General features: G+C 39.9%; 3 protein-coding genes across 3 annotated transcripts; 1 reads left to right on the top strand and 2 right to left on the bottom strand.

The window, feature by feature from the left end:
- Positions 1-349: 349 nt before the first annotated feature.
- Positions 350-14,050, top strand: fbxl13 (F-box and leucine-rich repeat protein 13; the record flags this gene model as incomplete). The annotated part of the gene is made up of 20 exons (XM_079257971.1): positions 350-415; positions 1,121-1,188; positions 3,855-4,009; positions 4,350-4,459; positions 4,547-4,645; positions 5,268-5,363; positions 5,449-5,584; positions 8,996-9,048; positions 9,277-9,377; positions 9,831-9,960; positions 10,421-10,519; positions 10,704-10,824; positions 10,916-11,078; positions 11,154-11,273; positions 11,529-11,652; positions 11,724-11,804; positions 12,065-12,199; positions 12,294-12,457; positions 12,537-12,605; positions 13,933-14,050. 20 exons carry the CDS (start codon positions 350-352, stop codon positions 14,048-14,050), a joined length of 2,208 nt encoding a protein of 735 aa, XP_079114097.1.
- LOC306771354 (leucine-rich repeat-containing protein 17-like) lies at positions 5,798-10,029 on the bottom strand. The gene is made up of 7 exons (XM_079260520.1): positions 9,901-10,029; positions 8,434-8,635; positions 7,863-8,345; positions 7,571-7,785; positions 6,812-6,967; positions 6,209-6,350; positions 5,798-6,124 (listed from the first exon to the last, which is right to left on the bottom strand). Exons 2-7 carry the CDS (start codon positions 8,556-8,558, stop codon positions 5,845-5,847), a joined length of 1,401 nt encoding a protein of 466 aa, XP_079116646.1. The 5' UTR covers positions 8,559-8,635; positions 9,901-10,029; the 3' UTR covers positions 5,798-5,844.
- fam185a (family with sequence similarity 185 member A) lies at positions 13,928-22,698 on the bottom strand. The gene is made up of 8 exons (XM_079247487.1): positions 22,188-22,698; positions 21,954-22,063; positions 20,792-20,884; positions 20,464-20,602; positions 15,352-15,393; positions 15,155-15,250; positions 14,930-15,064; positions 13,928-14,817 (listed from the first exon to the last, which is right to left on the bottom strand). Exons 1-8 carry the CDS (start codon positions 22,618-22,620, stop codon positions 14,705-14,707), a joined length of 1,161 nt encoding a protein of 386 aa, XP_079103613.1. The 5' UTR covers positions 22,621-22,698; the 3' UTR covers positions 13,928-14,704.

The raw sequence follows: 22,698 nt of genomic DNA, 5'->3' as shown, positions 1-22,698 counted from the left end.
AAAGTGGTCGGACAAAACTTTCGCAGAGTGACTCGATTGCGTTTCAAATAACCAACCATGGTTAAATCTTCACTTAAAAATTTGACAAGATGTAGCGTAATATCAAACACATTTAAGCACTTGATATGATTTGTTATCGGAAAACTACATGTGTACTAATTGTCATACTGTCATATGTGTAACTTACATTCAAAACTCCCGCCTAACGCTTTAGTTGTCCAACATTTAACGTTGCTTGAGTTTGACTTGTTACCTAGCAACGATCAGTTTCCTAAAAGGAGACAATCTTATAAAATAAACCCCGACTTAATGTAAATAATCTGCCTTAAAAAGGTGCCAGAGACTAAACATGGCAGAGACGGAAAAAGTTCTGGAAATGTGTGAATTCAAACACTACCTGCCACAGATATACAAGGTAAGACATTTGAAATATTGATGTTAGACTTGTCCAGGTGATAGAGGTGAAAATAAAGAGCTGATCATCTCCACTAATTATTGACCTTCAGCTCACTTTCAAAGTTACCAACTTCTTTTCTCCCCTCATTTAACAGACTCTACTGACTGCTTCGTGTCTGTCATGTCCCAATGACCCCATACAGTTTCTGAAAAATAGTCTGATGGCTTTTCAGGGACATGAAAATCTTAAAGCCATCAACTGGTATGTATTTTCTTCTTTCTTGTCCCTTGAGACAAACGCAGTGGCTCACTTTTCCTACATTTTTAGCACTAATATTTACCCCAATCTAGACACGTAAGGTTAATATTTTCCCTTAACTGAGCTACGTTTCAAATCTTTCCCACAATTTCTCTTCAAACATGTTCACAGCTAAATTATTTACCACATATTGTTGATACAATTATATCTGAGTGGACTTTTCAAAGCATTTTTTTTCCTTTGTGAGGTACAAGTTTGTTGCTGATGCAGAACAGCACTGTGCACAAACGTCTCTGACTCGCAAGGATGTGGACCACAGCTATACTGACCCAGAAGACATCACGGTATGGTAGAGCAACTTTCTTGTTGCTTAAAATTAAGATAAATCTCAGATTTGTTGGGAAAATTAACTGTTTCATATTAGTTGTGCTTATATATTAAAAGTTGGTCATGGTTATATTCTAGGAGTCCTTTGAGCTGGTTGAGAAGGCGCTCTCCTGGTACAGGAAGAATTTAACATCATCATGCTTCAGGTAAGACTGCAGTATTGTAGCAAATCCAGAAAAAAACTTTTGCCTGTTCAAATGTAAAAAAATGACAGTATTAGGTTTTTTTTTTTTTTTTTAAAATTCATCTACTGAAACAAGTTATATTATAACATTTGATATGAAAGTAAAAAAAATAAATTAAAAAAAAACAAATATTTCAGGTCTGTAAATCCTTGATAGAACACCCGAGACTTGATTTAGAGCTGGAAACAGATCCTACTAAAAACACAGATTAAAAACAGTTTTAGTGAAAAGTACAGTAGTTATCACAAAAATTTAGAATATTTTCCATACCATTTAATGTCATTTGGTTTACAACTTGTCAAATCCCTTTGCATTGTGGGATACAGTGTTTTACATGTGTTGCCTTGCAGCAAGTTTCCACTGGTGTCTGCCATTCTTGCCTTTGTTCTGATAAGGTGTGTAACAGGTCTTCAATAGATACGCTATACCCCTCGCAGAGCGGTGTTTGGACTGAATGTATGCATTTGCAGATGAATGTGACAAATTTTTGGGTTTCCTTGGGAGAGGTTTTTTTGTGTTCTTCCAAATGACACATTTAGAATCAGAGCCTTTGGGTTTAGATAGCAGCTGAGAAGACCATGAGGCCAAATTCATGGACCTTTTATTGATGTTTTCTGGAAATATCTGAATGTCTTTTGGTTGTTTGTTAGGTTTCACAAGGCCTCCTCTCACAGCGTCTTCATATCCACCATATTGGAGAAGGAATCTGTCATCAGCAGACAAGGAGTCCAGTTTATTTTTAGTACTCTTCCATGTTGAGCCTCTGTCTCTGAATTTCAGCTGAGTAAAATCATTTGGCTCATGAAGGGCAGAAACTCCATTTTGATTGTAAAGTTGTGATCTCTTTCCATCTCCTGCTAGAGCGGTCAAGGTGGAGGGATTAGCATCAACCTTATGGTATTTTATGTAGCTGCAGTGTCTGCTTGAGCCACGAGGGGAGCTTGACGCTTTCACAGTGAATCTGTCCTGCCTTTTTTGAGGTTTATGCTGAACACTTGGGGCCATTTTTTTCTTTTGTTTGGACACATGATTTGTAAAGAATTGACTTCTTGGTGAAAATGAATCCGGAGATCGTGGATTGTGTTGGGAAGAGACATAAGCTTGATGCTCTTTGTGGAGGCCTTTATGGTGTTTGAAGCCACCAGAAGACATTTGATTCCATACTGATGAGCCTTTTCCCAGAGATATATATTTTGGCTTCTTCGAAAAATAGCTGATATCTTGAGGTGGGCTGTGTAGATGCTCATCAGGGTATCCAACATTATGGCGATGGAAGGAGTACTCTTCACCAGATGAGACAAGAGGGAATTGTATTGGATGTGGCTGATTTTTGCCCAGCTGGATAGGTTTATTTTTAGAGACACTTATGAAAATGCCATCCTTTATTGCAGGAAGACGTCCATCATTTGTTAAAAGTTTTCTAGTTGCTAAATCATGTTGAGAGGAGAAAGATGATGGTTGATTCAAAACTTGCTTGCCATAACCATTGGAAGAGATTACAGTTATAGCAGAGTCAACAGCTGCAGGAAAAGAGTGGCGTTTATCTGAGGTTGGGTTGTTGGCACCCCATCTACTCCAAACTTGATCGTAACCCTGGTCAACATGAGTCAATGAGAACTTGTCTGCTTTATGTGCCAAATCTGGCTGGCTTCGCAACATATTTTCTCTGAGACCCCCAACAGGTCCAACATGACGTTTCTTTTTATAGTAAACAGGTTCTGTCAGGAGTGAAACAAAGCCATCTTGTCTTATAGCCTTCCCCTCATTTTCATAGTTATCCTTGAAAGATTGTCTATGATTAAACTGATTATTGGTCTGCAGGCTCCTATATCCATGAGCAGTATTGTAACCTATTAAAGAATTATCACATTAATAATAATCTTTTCTGTTTATTAGGACATCTGGGCAAACAATACTGAAACACTTACCTTTTTGAGGAACAAAACAAATGCAGCCCCATAACAGCATGCAAAGCCAAAAGACCCTGAAAAAAATGTTTTAAATAAATTATATAACAAGACAAATTAATAGAAATTATAAATGGAAATTTTACTAATTTTATGTACCCAAATGGAAGAGCCATGATAATGAGTTTAAACACATCATCCACCTGCAGCAATGACAGCAGGAAACTGTTGATTAAAACTGCAGCTTGCTCTGTGATGATCTGTTTAATTAAATGCAGGTGCTGTGGTTATTCCAGAGACTACGTTGGGATTTTCTTCTGTCTCTTTTGGAATTTTGTGTATTTTAGATATTTCTAAGTTTGATGTGTTCAGGAGATTCACCACTTTCCCTGATCATTGCTAGAAAGTGGGCAAGTTTGTGAGGATATTCTGTTTCACAGGTCGCCTTTCACCTGTCCATTGTTAGAGCAGTTATCAGCTATCTCCAGCGTTAAGCCTTTTGCCCTGTCAGATGCTTTCTTCTTTAAATTCACTCTCCTGTTTCAGTTGGAATAAACAAAATTATTAACACACTTGAATAACATCAAGATAGATTTAATCAGTATATCATATTAACATGTGATTATTTTTAGTTTGTTGAACGAATTCAGGTCCCTTTCAGCATACCTGTGAACCTGGTCACTGAATTAATGATAAGCTGTGTTTGCTGTTGGGTGACAGGAAGTGGAAGAGGTTTGTCATGCAGAGCAGGAGGGATAACACAGAGCTGGCTCTGAAGATGGACATGACAGAGAAGCACTTTCAGAAGAAATGTCAGCGCACTATCCTCACTAAGTGGTTTAACTGGGTTATATTACACAAGAAGAATAAGGCTGGTAGGTGATCAAGTCTAAATACATTTTTTCTTAGATTCTTTTGCAAGCTGTCATGGATATAGCCTGAGAAAACATTCAATGTAGTAAAAAATGTGTCCAAACTAAAAGTCTTTCCTGACAATCCTTTCTTCCTTGTTAAATATTCCCAGTCCTTTGACTCATGTCTCCCCTTAAATGTGCTTTTATCAGTCAAAATCCTTTTTAATCTAATCAAGCTTTCTTTATTTGTATTTATGTTATGAATTAGTGCACAATTTGTCTGATGGAAAGGAACCGTAACAAGAAGAATAATAATAAATGTGAATTTATCTAATTGATAATCAGTTTATTTTTGCCCTAGCTGCCATCAACAAGCTTGAGACACTAGTAAACAAAGACCGCCTGAAGCGCATCGTAGCTGCTTGGCACATTGTTGCAAAGGACTTGAAAAGAACAAAAGAGTATTTTAAGGTATGACATCTGAAATTTTAATTTAAATAATAACATGTTGATTTACCTTTCTTTTCAATGTATTATTGTTTCTATTGAATCTTGTAGAGATTGGAAATGAGTTTTACTGAAGCTGGCACTAAGGATCACCCGATCAGAGAAGAATGTAATGGACTCTCAGTGCTTCCCAGCAGCCTTTTATTGAAGGTCCTCCATTGCATTCATCATTCATGTACTCTTCAAAGTTAATTAACCTGATTAATTTACTCGCAGTGAGGTCATTGCTTTAAGGCTACAGCAGCTGCCTTGTCTCAGGAGTTAGTGGTGAGATCTTTCTTACATAAGACTAAGTGAACTCTACTCTAAACATTAATCCTGTCTCCTTCAGGATTCTTGATTAAAGTAAGTTACAGCTCATTATGGTTTCCGTAAATGTCAAAGTATTACACAGTGTATAAAATGATGTGTTTTAAGTGTACTTTAAGCTAGAACTATTGCTGACTGCTTGCACTTATCAGTTGTCACTTCTGTTTCTTTTGGATTCATATTTGCTGGCAAAGTGAGAGCATTTTTGTTTACTTTGCCCTGGTGTTCTTTTAAAGCGGCTCGTCTGATAAACTGTTCTAAAGCATGTCTGTGTTAGGAGACAAGCAGAGCTGCTTGTTCACATCACACATCACACTGCCTTAAAAAATGGCAAATGCGATTACCCTGCCTGGGCGCCAGCACAATGACTCAGAACAAAGTTTGTGACACTGCATATGTCTGGATTTCTGGCGGTTTTACCTAAAAACTTTACAAATTTTCACATGTTGTTTGTTTTTCACAGATTTTTCAGTATTTAGGGTTAAGAGACAGACTGAACTGCGCTGAAGTATGTTGTATGTGGAAATCTATCATCCAGACAGGCAAGCTGTGGACTCAGGTCTGTACTAAGAAAGCAACCCTTATTAATTTAGTTCATTGCAGTGTTTAAAAGTTAAAGCTGAAACAGTTTTTGTCCATGTTAGATCAACTTCTCATCAGGGAAAGACTGGATAACAGACAACACAATGAGGCAAATCCTGCAGAATTACCGTCCATTTGTGATCCATCTCAACCTGCGTGGCTGTACAGCGTTAAAATGGCCCGGCCTAAAGTTTATCAGTGAGTTTGTTTATTATGGTATCCATGGGTAGGCCTATACATAACCCAGTAAATCGTATTCTTTAATAGTAACAGTCGAAATGTCACATTTTTATTTCTTATACTTTTAATTAAGTGACACTTTGGTGACAAAAATTAAAGCAATAACAAAGTCATTTTTCAATCTGATACAGACTGTTTTACAATACTGAAAGGAGGTTATTTAAGAGTAAACATAGTATCTTAATAAAGTCAGATATTTGGCCATGTTTTAACTTGATTCATGACAGGCGGATAATCTGGTATTTTTCTGGTGCTCTCAAGTGGCTCGGCTCCAGCTCCTCCTCCACCTCTCCTTGTACTTCCATCAGTGTGTCCCAAAGCTCAGGGTTTGTTTGGTCTGGATCGGTTTTGCTGTGCTGCCTATCTGAACAATCTCTGTTGTAGGAATGAACATACTTCTCCACACTTTGACCATTATATTCAGGAGGAGAGTGACACAGCAAGCCAGAGTGCCTCACTGCGGGGTGCAGACGCAGCCAGTACATCATGTAGTGGATGCTGGAACAAAACAAAAAGAGTTTTAGTCATTTCTTTTTATTTGTCTACAGAAAGTCTTGTAAGAGTTTGAGCAAAATAACCCACCTATAGTCACACACCCAGGGATTTGCTTTGAGTTTTAGTTGCGACAGAAAGTACAGATCTTCAAGAACCCCATACTGAACAAAATGCAGGCTGTTGTGTGACAAGTCCAGTTCATGAAGGTGCAAGAGCCCAGAAAGGGAACCTTGGAGAGAGAAAGTAAATATGCATGATCATTGTGCCCATTTGTTTCTTCTTCTTCTCAGAATTATTTACAGACTTTTGCTATTAAAAAACAAAAAGAAAACAAAGGCATCCATTTGTGCAATCTAAATCAAATAAGATGCCATAGGCTAAGTTCTCCTGGAAATGGAAACGGAGTCTTTAAATCACTTGAGCACAGTGATTACTTTATATCTGCAGGCCTCTTGAGAGTCCCCATCATAACTGTATACACAAAAATGGCAGAATGCCAAAATAGAAACAGAAGCCGCTGAAGTTGTATAACTGTTTTAAACCTCTTGGCTTGCCATATGTTATCTATCATATAAAGATAAACACAACTGCAGATATGTACATTTTCATCCTGGATATTACATATTATGTTAAGTACTGCACAAACTGTTAAACACAGTGATTATGATAAATAGGTCTAATGACACCCACCTGTGTCAATGTGCTCCATATTGTTGTTACTCAGGTTAAGGATTTTCAGGCTTTTTGCTCCTTGGAAATCTCTGGGTTTCAGTTGACGGATTGAATTATGGGACAGATCAATCTGAACTACGTCCTCTGGAATACCTGAAGGCACCTCTGTTAGACCTGCAGGTATAGAAGAAGGGGTTACAGAGCTAAAGGTGGTAAACAATTACATTTGGTTGTTTGGGATCTGCTAATAAATATTTGCTTAATTTTTTATGTGTGTAAATTTGGCAAAATAAAGTCTGCAGTAATGAATAATCCCAAGTTTCGCATTCAAGGTTGAGACACAAGCTGCCAACTCCATAAATCCAGAGCTTCTTCCAGGAGGACGCCTAAAGTAGTGGCACATAATTTAATTTAGTTTATTCTTTGGCTTAATATGAGTGTTTTGATTCTGACTCATCTGCCAAAATGTTACATTTTCCAACTTTAGACTGTGAGAAATAAATCAAGTTACCAATGAAAGAGCCACCACACTAAATTAAAACTATTCTTGTTTGTTCGATGTCTTTCCATGGAAAATCTGTGAGAAATGGCCGTTTAGTCATTTCATCATCCAAAATGATAATGATTTATGGAATATCTTACAGTCAGCTCTTTTTCTTCAGCCCTCTATTGCAAAAGAACCTTGTGTAAGGAATTACTGAAGATACAGTGTGGCTCACAATATGGAGTACTTAGTCAAACTCATTCTTGAAAGTAAGAAGCTGATGATGAACTTGCCTCGGTTACTGCAGTCCATCCACATTTCAGGCATAAGGTAGATGTGGCAGAGTGCGATGGCATCTGGTTTGCTGCGAATTGGACTGGGCTCTCCGGGGCCTATTGGATCCTCAAAGTCAACACTCGGGTTGTTGGTTGAGTTTGATTCTTTACATAGTGACTCTGGATCAACGTGCTTCAACTTTTTGTTTTTTAGCCCAATGGGCTCTGCACACCTAGCAGAAGAAGAGACTGATGGTTATGCAAAAAATTCTGTCATTTGTGCACCTATTGAATTGGTGTAGTTGCATACCTGGCATGGTTTCCTAGGTTACGGTTGCTCGGCACTTGAAGAGTACGTATGAGGCTTTCCATTGGGCAGAAACATTGCCATGGATTATCGTGTAAACGCAGATTGCGAAGATTCGACATGGGGATGAGCACTTCCTCACTGAGCGTTCCCAGGCGGTTGTGTTGCAGCAGAAGGGTTGTTAGTTGTGTCAGGCCTTGGAAGGCTCCTTCCTCCACATGAGAAATCAGGTTCTGCTGAAGGTCAAGGCTTTTTAAACTCTCATATCCAAGAAAGGCTCCGTCATTGAGAACTTTGATTTGGTTCCGGGCCAGAAGGAGATGCTTGGGCGCTCTTGACCAGGCCTTTGAGGGGGGGATGTAGGTGAGACCTTGGTCCTGACAGTCCACAAAAACTTTTCCAGATTCTTTTGACTCAGAACATGCATGTGATACAAATCCAGAGGGTCCTGATCTGCTGTGGCGTTTAACCCCTCTCACTTCGACTCTATCAAAACACATGATAAATTTGCACATGCTCATCAGAGTTTATAAAAGATGAGTTGGAAGAATTACTGGAAAAAGTAAATCCTTACCTGTCCCGGGTCAGTTTGTGCCTTGCCCTTTTAAGGCCTCTGCGCTTTCCTGGCCTTTTCATCTCAACAGATGGGAGGAGCAGGGGGAGTAGAGAGGCTATCAGGAGAAAGTGGATCACATGCATCCTGAGTACTGCAGGGGCTGTCTTTTCAGCAGCAGGAGCTTGAGCCAAAGCAGGAGTTTGTGATGAAAGTCCTCAGGCTTGGGAACAGAAGTAGCAGGTCAAAGGCCAACAGTGTTTTTGTTGAAAAAACCCAGCTGCTAATTTATCCAGTGGAAAAATTTAGAGGCATTACATAATGTGGGAGACCAGGACCTCCAAGAATGTAACACACCTACTGTATAGCTATAGAAGAGGACAAATCTTACATTATGTTCTATATCACTTCATCATTTCACAACAAAAAATACTGAAGCATTTGCAATAAGTAACAACATAATTTAACTATCTATCTATCTATCTATCTATCTATCTATCTATCTATCTATCTATCTATCTATCTATCTATCTATCTATCTATCTATCTATCTATCTATCTATCTATCTATCTATCTATCTAGGTGAATGCAAAAATCTGCAGGAGCTCAACATGTCGGAGTGTTTCAGTGTCACAGTGAGTTAATATCATGTTGTTGAGAGAAAAAGATCTTTAACCTTGAGAAAAATCTATCTTTTCTTTACAGACCAACAACTAAACATTTAACAATCCTGTTGGTTTAACCCAACTTCTTATTGAATTATTGGTTATTAAAATGTTTGTGGCAGTGGGTTTAATCATGCTTATACTGTAGTAAATACTTTTCTAAGGGAATCTTTAACATTTAAACCTGTTTTTTAACAGGACGCAGTAGTTCAGAGAATAGTTGATGGCTGTCCCTGCTTGCTCTACTTGAACATTTCGTGCACATTCATCACAAACAAAACTCTTGAAGAGTTGTCCAGGTAAACCTCCACTTTTGATAATAACAGCTTTTATGTCTTGTCACTAGAATATATTTATGCTTTAAATTTGAGTCAACCCCACTTACTTTCAACAAAAACTTGTTTATAAAAAAAATGTTTCATGCCTCTTTCTTATTGTCCAGTTGCAGCCCTCCACTAGCTTGTTTTTCATGTCTCAAAATCGATGTGGTCAGGGCCAATTTAATTATTTAGAGGAACAGATGTTGCTCTCCTACTGACTGGATTGTATAATTGCTGTGTTGATAGAGTTCAAGGTTCTGAATGTTTTTCTCCTTTAAGCTTCATAAAAGTTTTTACATTTGACCACATTTGATAAGTTCTAATAATACTACCATTAAATTGGACTTTTAATGAAGATTATTGTGCAGAAAGTACTTGCATTCAATGGCAGCTAAAACTACAAACTATAATCTTCACTTTTTTTTTTAACAGAAACTGCCTCAATCTTCAGTACCTGAGTCTGGCATACTGCTGCAGAATCACAGATAAAGGCTTTCTGTACCTGAACACAGGAAAGGGGTGCCGCAGTCTCATCCACCTCAATCTGTCTGGCTGTACTCAGGTCAGTTGTTTATGTCCTCTTAGTTTGGTATATAGTCACTTCACTCAACTTCTCCAGTGGAAAGCCAACAGCTTCTTCCCCTCAAAGAAATGCAGTCACTTCTCTCTGTTTGCACTTGTCTGCGGTTGTTTCTGGCTCTGTGTTAAGCGTATGCACTCAGAGCAAATGAAGAAACATCTCAATGTCTGGGAGAGTACAAAATAGGCAGCTGTGGCGAAGTAGAGGGTTGGGCTTATGCAGCCACCTCCGGCCAGCCCACTCACCATATGTACATCGCACACCCACTGCAAGTTAATACGTGCTTTGGTCGGGGGGTGTTCATGAGTTTAGTTCCAGATGTATTGTTTGACTTTATGGGTACATGAAAATTTAAGGAATTACAAACAAACAAAGAAAAATGACTGCATCCAAGTGGATGATTCAGAGTTCAGCACAGACGTGTTTTTCTCTCTCCTCCCAGATGACAGTAAATGCATTCAGGTACATTTCTGTCGGCTGCCCATCACTCAAAGAGGTTGTGATTAATGACATGCTCACTCTGTCAGATAGCTGTGTCTTGGTAAGTCATTTCTACTTAAGTTTCAGGTGTTATACAGATTTAACATCACATGGCGTGAAGTACTAAACTATGATACAGAAATAAATTGGAAAAGAATTTGCCATGCAATGCACATGAAATGTGTTTTTTGTGGACATACACTTGACAACACAATGTTCATTAGCGTCTTCCACTTCACTAACAGGCTCTGCTTGCCAGATGTCGCAGTCTTTCTTCCATTTCTCTGTTAGATGCTTCTCATCTTTCCGACAGAGCTCTTAAAGCCATTGCTGAAGCAGCCAAACTGAAGACTTTCAGTATAGAGGGTGAGATCATTTTAGATTCTGCAACTTTCATTTCCAAGGATGAAAGACTGTAAACTGGTCCACTTATTCTCCCACTTCATCTCTGCTTCAGGCAACAACCAACTGACTGATGTTGGCTGGAAGGCCCTGTGCAGCAGCTCACGGGACCTCTGCAGACTTCATGCTGCAGAATGCCCAAGAATGACCGATAATGGTTTGAGATCTGTAGCCACCCTCAAAAACCTTCACTACCTGAACATCTCGCTTTGCAGCAGGTGGTGCCAGTTATAGCCATGATTCAGTTTCACATGGATTCAGATCCATTACATTATTTCACATCCACGTTTCAGGGTGAGCGATGTTGGAATTCGGTATTTGACCGAAGGTTCCTCAGCCGATAAACTGCAAGAACTCAATGTCAGTCAGTGCAGTCGTATAACGGACATCTCTGTCATGAGGATTGCACAAAGGTATTTTGTACAACTTCAAAGATACACTCTCATAATTGTGACATTTTAAAATATGTTAGTTTTAGCTATGTTGTTTTGACCAGACGACAACTGCTTACGGTATTTCACGCTGATCCAACAGTAATCTTAAGCCAATACATCACCTGGAAATATGCGTCTGAGGATTATATCCCCACAGCATGACTTATACAAATACACTTATTTCATTGTGGCCTTTGGCATCATGAAGCAGATTTCTTTTCTGTGTACAATCAGGCTGAGTAAACTCTACCATCTCAGTTTGAGTTACTGTGAGAAGCTGACTGACTTGGCTCTGGAGTGGTTGAGCAGTAGCTCAATCTGCTCTCTTGACATCACAGGTTGCTGCATTCAGGATCAGGTACTGCTTCCATGTTTTTTCTAAAATAAAGTTAGCCGAACTATCTGTGTAATTATTTTTGTGTTTTTTAGGGATTGGCTTTGCTTGAGAAAGTTCCCTTGAAGAAGATTGTACTTGCTGAGTGTGTATATATCACAGACATTGGCATAGAGGTACAAATCTTCATCCACACAGCCATCTGTTCAGAGTTTTGAGTGAACTCAAGGTTACTTTCTTTTTCAGAGTTTGTTTACTGTTAACTCGACAAGTTATTCCAAGAAAGGAGGTTTTCATCCTCTTAGTAGTTAGAAACAGACGCGAACAAGGAAAAGTGTAAAATTTGTATTCAGTTTGCCATTTCTGCCATGTTTCCTGTTATTTTTTTTTTTTACCAGTTAAATCACACATTTCCTTTGTTCTTTGTGTTGTTCAGAAACTGTGCAAGAACCTTAGAGACCTGGAACATGTTGATGTTTCTCACTGTGTAGCTCTGTCTGATGCAGCTGTCAGAGCCTTTTCATTTTACTGCAGGGGTCTAGTCACACTGCGGATGTCAGGGTGCCCCAAGGTCCAGCACACACACACACACATTCATATGACCGTTATTTCACTGAAGGCAAAATGACCACATGGCCCTTGTGTTCCGTTTCCTTCTGCTTCAGATGACAGACATGGCAATGCAGTATCTGACAAGCGGATCTCAGTACCTGCAAGAGCTTGATGTGAGTGGCTGTGTTCTTCTCACAGATCGCACACCACGACACTTGGAAAGAATTTGTCCTCCACTCATCTCTATCAGGATGAACTGCTGCAGTGGCATCTCCAGGTACACTAAAGCCGCAAACTTAGTGAAGTACTGCAAAGGTAGAACCTTTTATTAGAACCTTTATTTTGTCTTTCCTCAGGGCGGCTGCCTTAAAGCTGCAGCCACGTGTCTCATACTGGGAGTACAGCAGCGATGACCCTTCATGCTGGTTTGTTACCAACATAAGCAAAGTTGGACTTCCAGTTACAAGATCAATGAAGAGCAAAGATACTTGGGAAGAAGCTGAGAAGCATTCAGTGATGACACATGTAGCAAGTATGTCGAAACAGATAGCTCCTAATATGGGGCACCATATCTTACAATAAATCATTCTGTACATCACGTTAAGGATACCTTTAGCATGATCCATATAACAGTAAATCTGTAAATAGATTCAAAAGTCTGTGCATAAGCATCAGATTCAGTTTTCTCTCTCTTATGGTACTGGTAGAAAATAGAGGTCCACACTGTCTTGTAGGTTGCTTTACTGACACACCACTATACACACTTGAGAATAGCAGACTTCATATTCCTGGTGTAAAAACTCATTCAGACCAAGATTTCTGTCTTTTATATAATAGTTTCTTCTTGTAAAGATTTAAAAGCACATGTTGATCCATATAGATCCTTCAAAATAGCCACCTTTTGCTTTGATGGCAGCTTTGCACATTTTTGGCATTCTCAGAGCTTCATGAGGGAGTCACCTGAAAGGGTTTTCCAACAGTCTTGAAGGAGTTCCCAGAGGTGTTGAGCACTTGTTGGCTGCTTTGCTTTACTCTGCAGTCCAGCTCATCCCCAACCATCTCAGCTGGGTTTAGTTCCTGTGATTGTGGAAACCAGGTCACCTGATGTGACACGCCATCACTGGCTTGGTCAGGTAGCCCTTACACAGCGTGGAGGTGCATTTAGGATCAGTGTCATGTGCCTGTGAACTATGACTTAACCACCAAATGTTTGGTTAAATGACAACTTGTATCTAAACAGTCCTCTTCGTTATATTGTTCCCATTATGACATCATCGGACCAAGACGACACCAAAGACACGTCAAGTTATTGAGACGTGGGTTTTTTATGCTGTGGTATTCCCTCCACTGTCGTTAGCTTTTTGTTTTGATAAATTGTTTCATATTATAAAGAAATGCTGTGACATGATTCTATTTTAATTCCCAACATTTATGATATAATAGTGTAGAAGGAACTTTTACATTTTCCATTAATTTTACACAAAAGTTGACCCAAACTTCATGTGAAATGTGTAAATATTTTGGTTTTTAAATGTCTCTATCAAACTGGAAACGAGTATTTAACAGTCTTTTAGATTTACAATTTGATATATTGTCCTTGCATTACTCTAAGGGTGGAATAATGTGATCATTTTTACAACAGGGTTATTTAATGAGCACCAATGCCATGTTGTTTTTTTTCCCTTAATAGAATATGTCATTTAACTGGAAGTTTGTTTTTAGACATCATTTTAAGTATGTTTGGGTTGCCAGGCAGGCAGGCAGCCTAAGCAGGGATCCCCAGATTTTCCTGTCCCCAGCCACATTTAACAGCTCGACCGGGGATCCCGAGGCACTCCCAGACTGCCAGGAGATATACTTCCTCCAATGAGTCTTGGGTTTCCTTGGTGTCTCCTCCCAGTGGGACGTGCTCAGAATGCCTCATCAGGAAGGGGTCATAACCAACCCAACCAGATTTTTAACTTGTATTTCATTTAGTCCCTTTTGCTAAATTTCCTATGAGCTTGACTGTGATGTTTTATTTAAAGTTTAAAATAAATCCCAGGAAGACTCGGCATCGGGGATGAATCATGCCTTGGCTGACTTTTAATAAACTGAACTTTCCTGGTACCAGTAACGAGGGCAGTGCACCAGTAACAGAGATGTCTAAGCAGCTCCACAATGTTAAGACTGTAAAACATGATAAACATTCAAGAAATCTCAGAAAGCTGTTTTCACTGAACAATGAAAATATTTTGAAACTTGATCTCAAACCAGCTTGTATAGAGAACATTATGTTCCCAAACTGAATGTGATGCATATGTGGGTATCATACATACAGATACCATGACTTTAAACACATGCAGACCAATAAAAACAATATAAAATAAATTTATACTTCCTAATTATGTATGTACAGTATATACTGAGCGAGAGATTAATAATTTATCAATTACATTCAGTTGAACAGGTTGCAGAGAAAGCTGTGTCTTAATTTAAGTCCAGTGCAGTGACACAGCATTATGACCCAAAAACATCCTGTCACTCAGCTTCCTAGTTTTAGAGAGTCGAACCAACTTTGTGTTTTCAGTCTGACAGAAGCTCTGTCTGCCCGGGCTTTAACCCACTGCTCCACTGGAGACTCACCATTGACAAAACCTGAGAGAAACACAAACAGGAGAGGAAAACAAAGATAGTGTTTGGTGTTTATTTACTTTTTACAGGTTTTAGTTTGTTACTTCGGCATTATATGTTTTGAAATAATGTTTACCAGTAAGTGTGGCGTAGCCGTCAGTGGTGTCATTTTCTACTCCATGCAGAACAACTTCTGGGCTGACATCCACTGATACGCCACAGAGTTTCACGCCAGCTCTGAACGAGGATGGGACACGCACACTCAATGCTCCTGCAGAAGACAGAATGAAGGACAACAAAAGAAAAATAATATGACTTTAAAGACAGAGTGGCAGCTATTGCTCTAAAACTGCATGCTCACCTTCCTGACTATGGAGTTCAGCACTGCCGCCATCTCCCACATAGACGTCAATGACGCCGCTGTAAGAGGAAACCTTCAGGAAACCATTTGAACCATCTGCAAAAGCAAAGCGACCATGTGTTTTTTGTTTTTTCTTTCCTACGGGCCTCTGGTAGATAGATGCCATATATGGGTGATTGTGCAGTCGAGCTGCTTACCTATAACTGTATCTCCAGACACATTTTTCACTGTAGCATCACCTTTTAAATAATAAAATCACAAAATCAGAATGAATTAAAACAATTATTGAACATTTATTTTCACCTACATGTAAAAACCAATATTTACAACAAGGCTGAAAACTTTAATGAAAACCTGACACAGATACTGCAAATTACAATCTTGCACAGCTGAGGGTTATAAAGTGTTTCAATGTAGTCCATAATGAAAGACTCATCTGTATCAGGAAGAGATTAACATTCTTAATGGTTGATGCAATTTCTTTACATCATAGCTGTTTGTCTAAAACTAACTGCTTTTATTTCAAAACAAAATAGTTGGGTAATTTCAGATGAATTGAAACCACATTGCACTTAAATCACCTCCGTTTGGATCCCAGCCTGAGATTCCTTACGTACCACGCTCTACCAAGGATCCTAACATAAAGCAGCTGTGTGTCAGGATGTATTCACAGCAACACGTCTCCTTATGAAGAAAGGTCTCTCAGCAGTACATTACATTTCTACACACATAAAAATGGCTCTAAAGTTGATTAGTACTCGATCCACAGCTGTGAAGTTGGCCTTTGGCTCTGTGGGTCACAGAGATCTGAAAACTGTTTCCTCAACTATGTACCTTTGGCAGATTAAAATATTCAAATATGTCAAATTACTTCCCAGAACTTGTGTCATCAAAGTAGCATAGCTACATTTACAGTCATATTCAGAATTACTTTCACCTACAATTTCAAATGTATGACTAATAAAAATAAAAAACTGATACGAATAAACTAAATTTGTACACCTGGAGTATGTTAGATCAGAGGTGTCAAACTCCAGTCCTCGAGGACCCGTCAGGATCCAGCAGGTTTTTGTTGTTTCCCTCTACCAACACTGCTGATTGAAATCAAATGGATCCAGCTGCTTCTTGTCAACCTATTTATGAATTTCGGTCTGGTGAGTTGGAGCATGGAGACAACAAAAACCTGCAGGACACCGGCCCTCGAGGACTGGAGTCTGACACCTGTGCTTTATATAAATGCTCAAGATTATGATTTTAGATGTGTGCTGGCTGTCCTACTGACAAACAACACACACATTTTTAAGCCTAGTTTTTCTAAAATTAGGTGAAATATGGATCTCAACACTGTCTTGGTAATATGATTTTAGGCATTCAATGCCTTCACAACTAAGGCAAGATGCCCCAAAGCATGATGGAACCGGCATCATGTTTGATGGTTGGTAAGGTGTTCTCTTCATTGTGGACTTTATTTTGTCACTCATGAAAAAACTGCTGCTTTGCGTTCTTAAAAAGTGTTCATTTGTTTTCCTCTGACTATCAAACATTATGCCAATGATACGATCTATAAAACTTATCTATGAAAGTCTTTCTATTATAAATATAATTAAAATTTGTCACGTTTATTGCGCCTCCAGCTGAAATTCTACTTGGTTATCACTAATTTCCTGTATAATATAGCTTCAGTCTATGCAAATTGTTTCTTTATATGTAACAGCCATTTTGCTGCTTCCTTCCTGTCTCCCAGAAGGAAATTTTGAAGATCAAACCTACCACATGTCCACCTGACCCCTTTCCTATTCTTCTCATTAAGGCAGGCATTTCTATTGCTGCGCCATCGAGCATCCCCCATAATCAATCAATACCTTCAGATTGGTTGTGTTCCATCAAACTGAAAACTGCCAAAATCAAACCACAATTAGAAAAAATAAAACACTCTTAACCAAGAAATCCTCATAAATCATAGAAAAATATATAACCTCCCTTTCCCTTAAAAGGTTCTAGAGGAACTTGTCTCTGCAGAGCTACATGACCATCTCTAATAAAGCTGCACAATTTATCGTTAGAGCATCGTCATCGCAATGTAGGTGTGTCCAATAGTCACATCGCAGGTCCTGCAATGTAGGATGCAAATGACCGAACAAAACTTGCTAAGGACAATAAAAGCAAGCCATGAAAGATAATAATAACTCTCAAATACAGACAAAAACTAGTAACAGAGTCACAAAAAGAGGTAAGAACAGTGCAGGTCAATTGTTAACAAGATGACAGTAGTGCAGCATAACCTAAAGTAGCATTCAAGTCATCTTTTACAAATTCCAGTATTTTTCATTTTGAAATATACACTACTCACAAAAAGTTAGGGATATTTGGCTTTCAGGTGAAATCTATGGAAAATGCAATATGTTCATGCTACAGTGATATAATATCATAAAAGTAAGACATTTAAGTAGAAGGATGCACTACTGATTTCCTCATCTCAAAAAATTCATTCAACACAAAAGGTAACAACAATGGTAGTGACACCACAACAAAAAATTTGAACGTCTCAATATCTCGTCATGTGCCCTTGAGCATCAATTACAGCTTGACAACGACGTCTCATGCTGTTCACAAGGCAACTTATTGCCTGCTGAGGCATGGCATCCCACTCTTCTTGAAGGGCAGCCCTCAGGTCATTGAGGTTCTGGGGTGCAGGGTTTCGAGCCTCTACACGACGGCTCAGCTGATCCCACAGGTTTTCAATGGGATTCAGGTCTGGAGAGAGTGCAGGCCATTCCATTTGAGGTACACCAGTCTCCAACAGCCGTTCCCTGATGATGCGGCCTCGATGAGCAGGAGCATTGTCGTCCATGAAGATGAAATTAGGCCTGTGCTGTTCATGTAGGGGCACAATCACTGGATTAATGATGTTATTCAGGTAGTATGGGCTTGTCACTGTACCATTCACAAAGTGTAGGGCAGTTCTGTACCAAGTGGACACCCCTGCCCACACTGTAACACCGCCACCACCAAAAGCTCGCCTGGTGACAACAGTGGCTGATGCATAGCGCTCTCCCTGACGTCTCCAACATCGTTGCCGGCCATCATTTCTGCTCAGTGTGAATCGACTTTCATCAGAGAACAGCACTGAGGCCCACTGGTTCCTCGTCCAGCGTAAATGCTCCCTGGCCCATGCAAGACGATGATGCCTGTGCCTGGTGGTGTGGTCAGGTACCCGTGCAGGTCGTCTAGCACGCAGACCACGCTGATGGAAACGGTTTCGAATGGTCTGACGTGACACTTGGGTGCCTCTCACCTCTCTTAAACGTGCCTGGAGTTGAGCGGCATTCATCATCCGGTTTCTCAGGGCAGTGTTCACAATGTAGCGGTCATCAGCACGGGATGTGGCCAAAGGACGTCCACTTCTAGGCCTTTCTGTGACTCTTCCAGTCTCTCCATATCTCTGTTGCAACCTGCTGATGACACTCTGTGACACTCCAAGCTCAGTGGCCACTTCTGTCTGAGAACGTCCTGTTTGAAGCATCGCAATGGCAAGGGACTGTTGTTCCATTGTTAGGTGTCGTCTTGGTCTCATGATGTCAAAATGTGAACAGCATGATGAGGACAACTGTTTAAACACCAGCTCTAATTGAACCAGGACATTTATTGGTCAATTCAAGGATCACACACCTGCCGTGATTTTTGCCGTTAAGCTCCTTGTTAGAGAACAGCAACTTGTGCAAAATTTATTGAAACATTAAGTTCACCTGTACAGGTTTGAATGCATTTTAGGCTTGTTGTGAAATTTCACCCAAAAGCTGAATATCCCTAACTTTTTGTGAATAGTGTATATCACAGGGTAAGAAAAAAAATCGCATTGTCAGTGTTTTCCAATATCATGCAGCCCTAATCTCAAATCCAACCGTCTGTTTCCAAAGTTTCAGTTTAGGTTCAGGCCAGCATACTCTACTGCAACAGCTCTGACCAGGTTCACAAGTTGATGGCTGTGAGTGTGGGCTCAACAACTCTTCTCATTCTCCTTGATCTGTCTGCAGCTTTCGTTAGCATTAAACACAACATCCTTCACATCAGCTTCCACCACACCATCGGGCCTACATCACTAACAGGACTGAATGTTACCATTAAATAAACTAAGTGAAAGAATCATAGGGTCAGCTGTGGGGTTCCACAAGGATCAGTCGTAGGTCTCTACCTCTTCACATTACATATGCTTCCCCTTGATCAGCCAAGATAGAATCTCCTTTCACTGCTATGCTAATAATATCCAACTTTACAAAGAAACAGACCTCCACCATATTCTGTTTCACCATCCACTATGTCTCCAAATTCTGTGTCCACACTCACACTCTGTCTGGAGGCAAAAAGGCATTGATGACTTTATTCAGCTCAACAGCTATAAAACTGAAGCCACATTGGTTTGGACTTCTCATCAGCACCAGTCCTATATCCCTTTCTGGACAAGACGTCCAACAACCTTGGTGTCAAGTTCGACTGCTATTTCTTCTTTGACTTTCATACACACCTTTGCAAAACTTTATGCATTATTCTCAAAAATATTGCAAGTCTACGTTTATCCTTCATGCCCTCATCTCCTCCAGGCTGCACTACTCCTTGTTGGAATTTCTAAAATCTCCAGCACAATCAGAGCAACACAGTTAAGACTTCTTACAAAAACCAAAAAATATGATCACATGGCACCAATTCTATGTTCCCTCCACTGGCCCCCTGCATATGCCAGAATACAGCACAGGAGCAATCTCCTCACACACCAGTGTATCAATGTAAACGCTCCTCAATACCTCAAGTAACTGCTCACCCCCCACACACATCACGCTTACTCTGCTCTAAAACGGCATCTCCTCTTCACGCTCCCAGGACCAAACTCTCAACCAGACTTCTTTTAGATGTTTGAATACTACAAACTTTTTAAAGTTTGTATTTATAATTATTTATAATAATTATTCAGTATCTATTGCAGCTGTCTGTCACTTTTTGGAGTTATTATTTATTTCAGAAGCTCTCAGGCAGCCCTGCAATCAAATTGTGAGTCCAAAAACTTTTTTTTTTTTTTTTTTTTTTTTTAAATCAAGCCATCATTCACTGTTGTTCTGATTATGTGAACACTGCATCAGAATTCAAGAAGATACCTGTGTCAATGATGAATTCTGTTTATTTGTCGCTGTGCAGTTGTTACTGTTCAATTCTTCATTACTTTCTTCTGCCATTGTTCCTTTTTAGCTTACAGATTCAATACAGATGAACATGTATGTTTGGGCTGGCATAAAAGATGGAGGATAGTGTTTTCTCACCATGTATGTGCCCCAGTTCAATTGTCCCAGAGCAAGAGGAGACACAACTGGACTCAGCATAGATGGCTTTGACCTTCAGAGGGCCGCTCTCGGTTGAAACATTCATGGTGGTGCCCTGGAGCTTCTGAACATTCACCACCTGCAAGAACAGATCTGATTGTGACACAGGAATATATGCAAGTCATTTATGATTTTAATGGTTTTTTCTAGTTAAATGTTCCAGTCAAAAGCAGCAACCTCAGTGGTGCTCACAGTTGCAGAAGGCTGCTGCCCCCTAATGATTGCTGCAAGTAAGACCGATGGCTCGTACTAACACTGTCCTGCTTACACTGTCTCCTTTTGCACTGATGTCCACATTGCCATGGATTGTACCCACACCTGTAATATGCCCTCCGTGGGACTGCACCTCAACCTTATGACCCTGAAAAACAAAAAGTACCAAGAGGGTGATGACGGAAACAAGTTATTGTAACATTAAAAAAAAAATCTTGGATGAGCTGCAAACATTCTCAATTGTCCAACAGTGGAATGTCACATTTCCCACTCATGTCTGGCTCGTACACTGTGGGAATTTAGATCTGTTTCCACTTCTAGTCTGTGGTTTTACCACTTTAACCTTCTGTTTTTTTATACTTTTAGATAAGAGAAGGGGCTCGCGTTCTTTTGGGAATAAAAGAGTAGTGGTATTTTAGCTGTCCAAATCTCCTGGTTGAAGACAAAGATGACCAATATTCATAAATCTGTAAGACAGAATGTGCATCTTACCCCTGCAGAACGAAGGGGAGGGGCAAAAGGGACTTCAGGAAAAGGGACCCAACCACTGACTTATACATAATAAAATGGATATCAAGCCAACATTTCATCTTAATTATAGAAAGTTTCTGTTATGAAATGAATAAATAAATAATGGGCAGCTGTAGCTCGGGAGGAAGAGTAGTAGGCTTGCAACTGGAAAGTTGGGAGATTGATTCCAGGCTTCCCCAGACTACCGAAGTGTCCTTGGGCAAGACACTGAACCTCAAGTTGACCCCAATGTGCCTGTCGGGCTATGAGTGTGTATGTAAGTCGTTTGGGATAAAAGTGCCTGCAAAATGACTATAGAATAGAATAGAATAGAATAGAATAGAAAACTATTCTTTTCAGTGCTTCTTTCACAGTATTTGTACAATTACAGCTTATAGACATTTTTTTTTAAATTCTTGGTTGAGCAGAACAATTCATAATTTAGATTTTTTTTTTAATGGGTAGAAGAGGTATTTGTAAGAAACATATAAAAAGGGGAATTAGGAGATGGATTCATCTAATTTCTTTAATCACAAGGGAAATACTATGGACCAGTTGTTGAATCTATACAGATTAAATAGATTATTTTTTCATCTTTTAGACAATGTAACAGCAAACAAATTATTAGATCAATAATCCATCAGTATTAATTTACATTTGTATACTGATTTTTGCAGTCTCCTTGAGTGCATTTTGCCACAACCCACCTTAACAGAGTGCAGTAAACAGTTTCCTTTCTCAGTGTGCACTTTACAGATGTCACACTCCATTTTCTTCACTTGCACGCTGCCTCTTCCTCCAGTAGTGATGAAAAGATCTGAGGAAAGGATGTAAAGTTGGTGCACTGCATCGGATCTATGGCAGGCAGCCTAGTGATGCTGTGACTGATTACGGTAAAGGTGAATTTTTCATCCGTAACTGAATCATTTATTTACACTCACTACTTTTTATAGGTGCATCCATCTCAATCGACACGTCGCTGCTCATCTTCTCAGCTGAGATCAGCAGCTCTTTGCTCTGCTCGTCATAGTGGACGTGTAAGTGATCCAGACATACCTCCTGCTTGGTGTCTGCACCGTGGACAGTGATGAAGGCTTGGTCAGCCTCGGGGTAAGCGTGCGGGTCCAGCGGCCGGATGGAAATGTTGCAACCTAAATGGGCCCGCACTGTGGTGAAGGGGCTCACGGCCAGAGTCCACTGCCTCAGAGGCGACTGTTTCACCTCATGTGATGAAAACACGGGGGCAGAACTGGAGAAAGACCGTAAAGTGAGCAGAGGACACCGTGTGGTTGTGAGAGTCCAGGGGCGGACTGTCGGGGACCAGCAGCGGAGAAGTCCTCCACATCCTCGCTGAACTGCTGAAGTCCAAACCATGTCGGATACCAACCAGTGAACCAGGTGCTCCTGAGTATCAAAACACAAACTCCTCAACTAAAGTCATTCAGCCCACAT

Source organism: Telmatherina bonti (genome assembly GCF_933228915.1).
Source record: "Telmatherina bonti genome assembly, chromosome: 2".
NCBI classification, from domain to species: domain Eukaryota; kingdom Metazoa; phylum Chordata; class Actinopteri; order Atheriniformes; family Telmatherinidae; genus Telmatherina; species Telmatherina bonti.
This window is presented reverse-complemented; position numbering and strand designations above follow the sequence as displayed.

Excerpts from the sequence above, each read along its gene's own strand:
- LOC306771354 (XM_079260520.1), bottom strand. The coding sequence starts at position 8,558 with ATGCATGTGATCCACTTTCTCCTGATAGCCTCTCTACTCCCCCTGCTC. Across the intron at positions 8,346-8,433 it reads CACAAACTGACCCGGGACAG|AGTCGAAGTGAGAGGGGTTA; the intron begins GTAAGGATTTAC and ends GTGTTTTGATAG. Across the intron at positions 7,786-7,862 it reads AACCTAGGAAACCATGCCAG|GTGTGCAGAGCCCATTGGGC; the intron begins GTATGCAACTAC and ends TTCTTCTGCTAG.
- fam185a (XM_079247487.1), bottom strand. The coding sequence starts at position 22,620 with ATGGTTTGGACTTCAGCAGTTCAGCGAGGATGTGGAGGACTTCTCCGC. Across the intron at positions 20,603-20,791 it reads TCAGTGCAAAAGGAGACAGT|GTGGTGAATGTTCAGAAGCT; the intron begins GTAAGCAGGACA and ends CTGTTCTTGCAG. Across the intron at positions 15,065-15,154 it reads TGAACTCCATAGTCAGGAAG|GAGCATTGAGTGTGCGTGTC; the intron begins GTGAGCATGCAG and ends TGTCTTCTGCAG.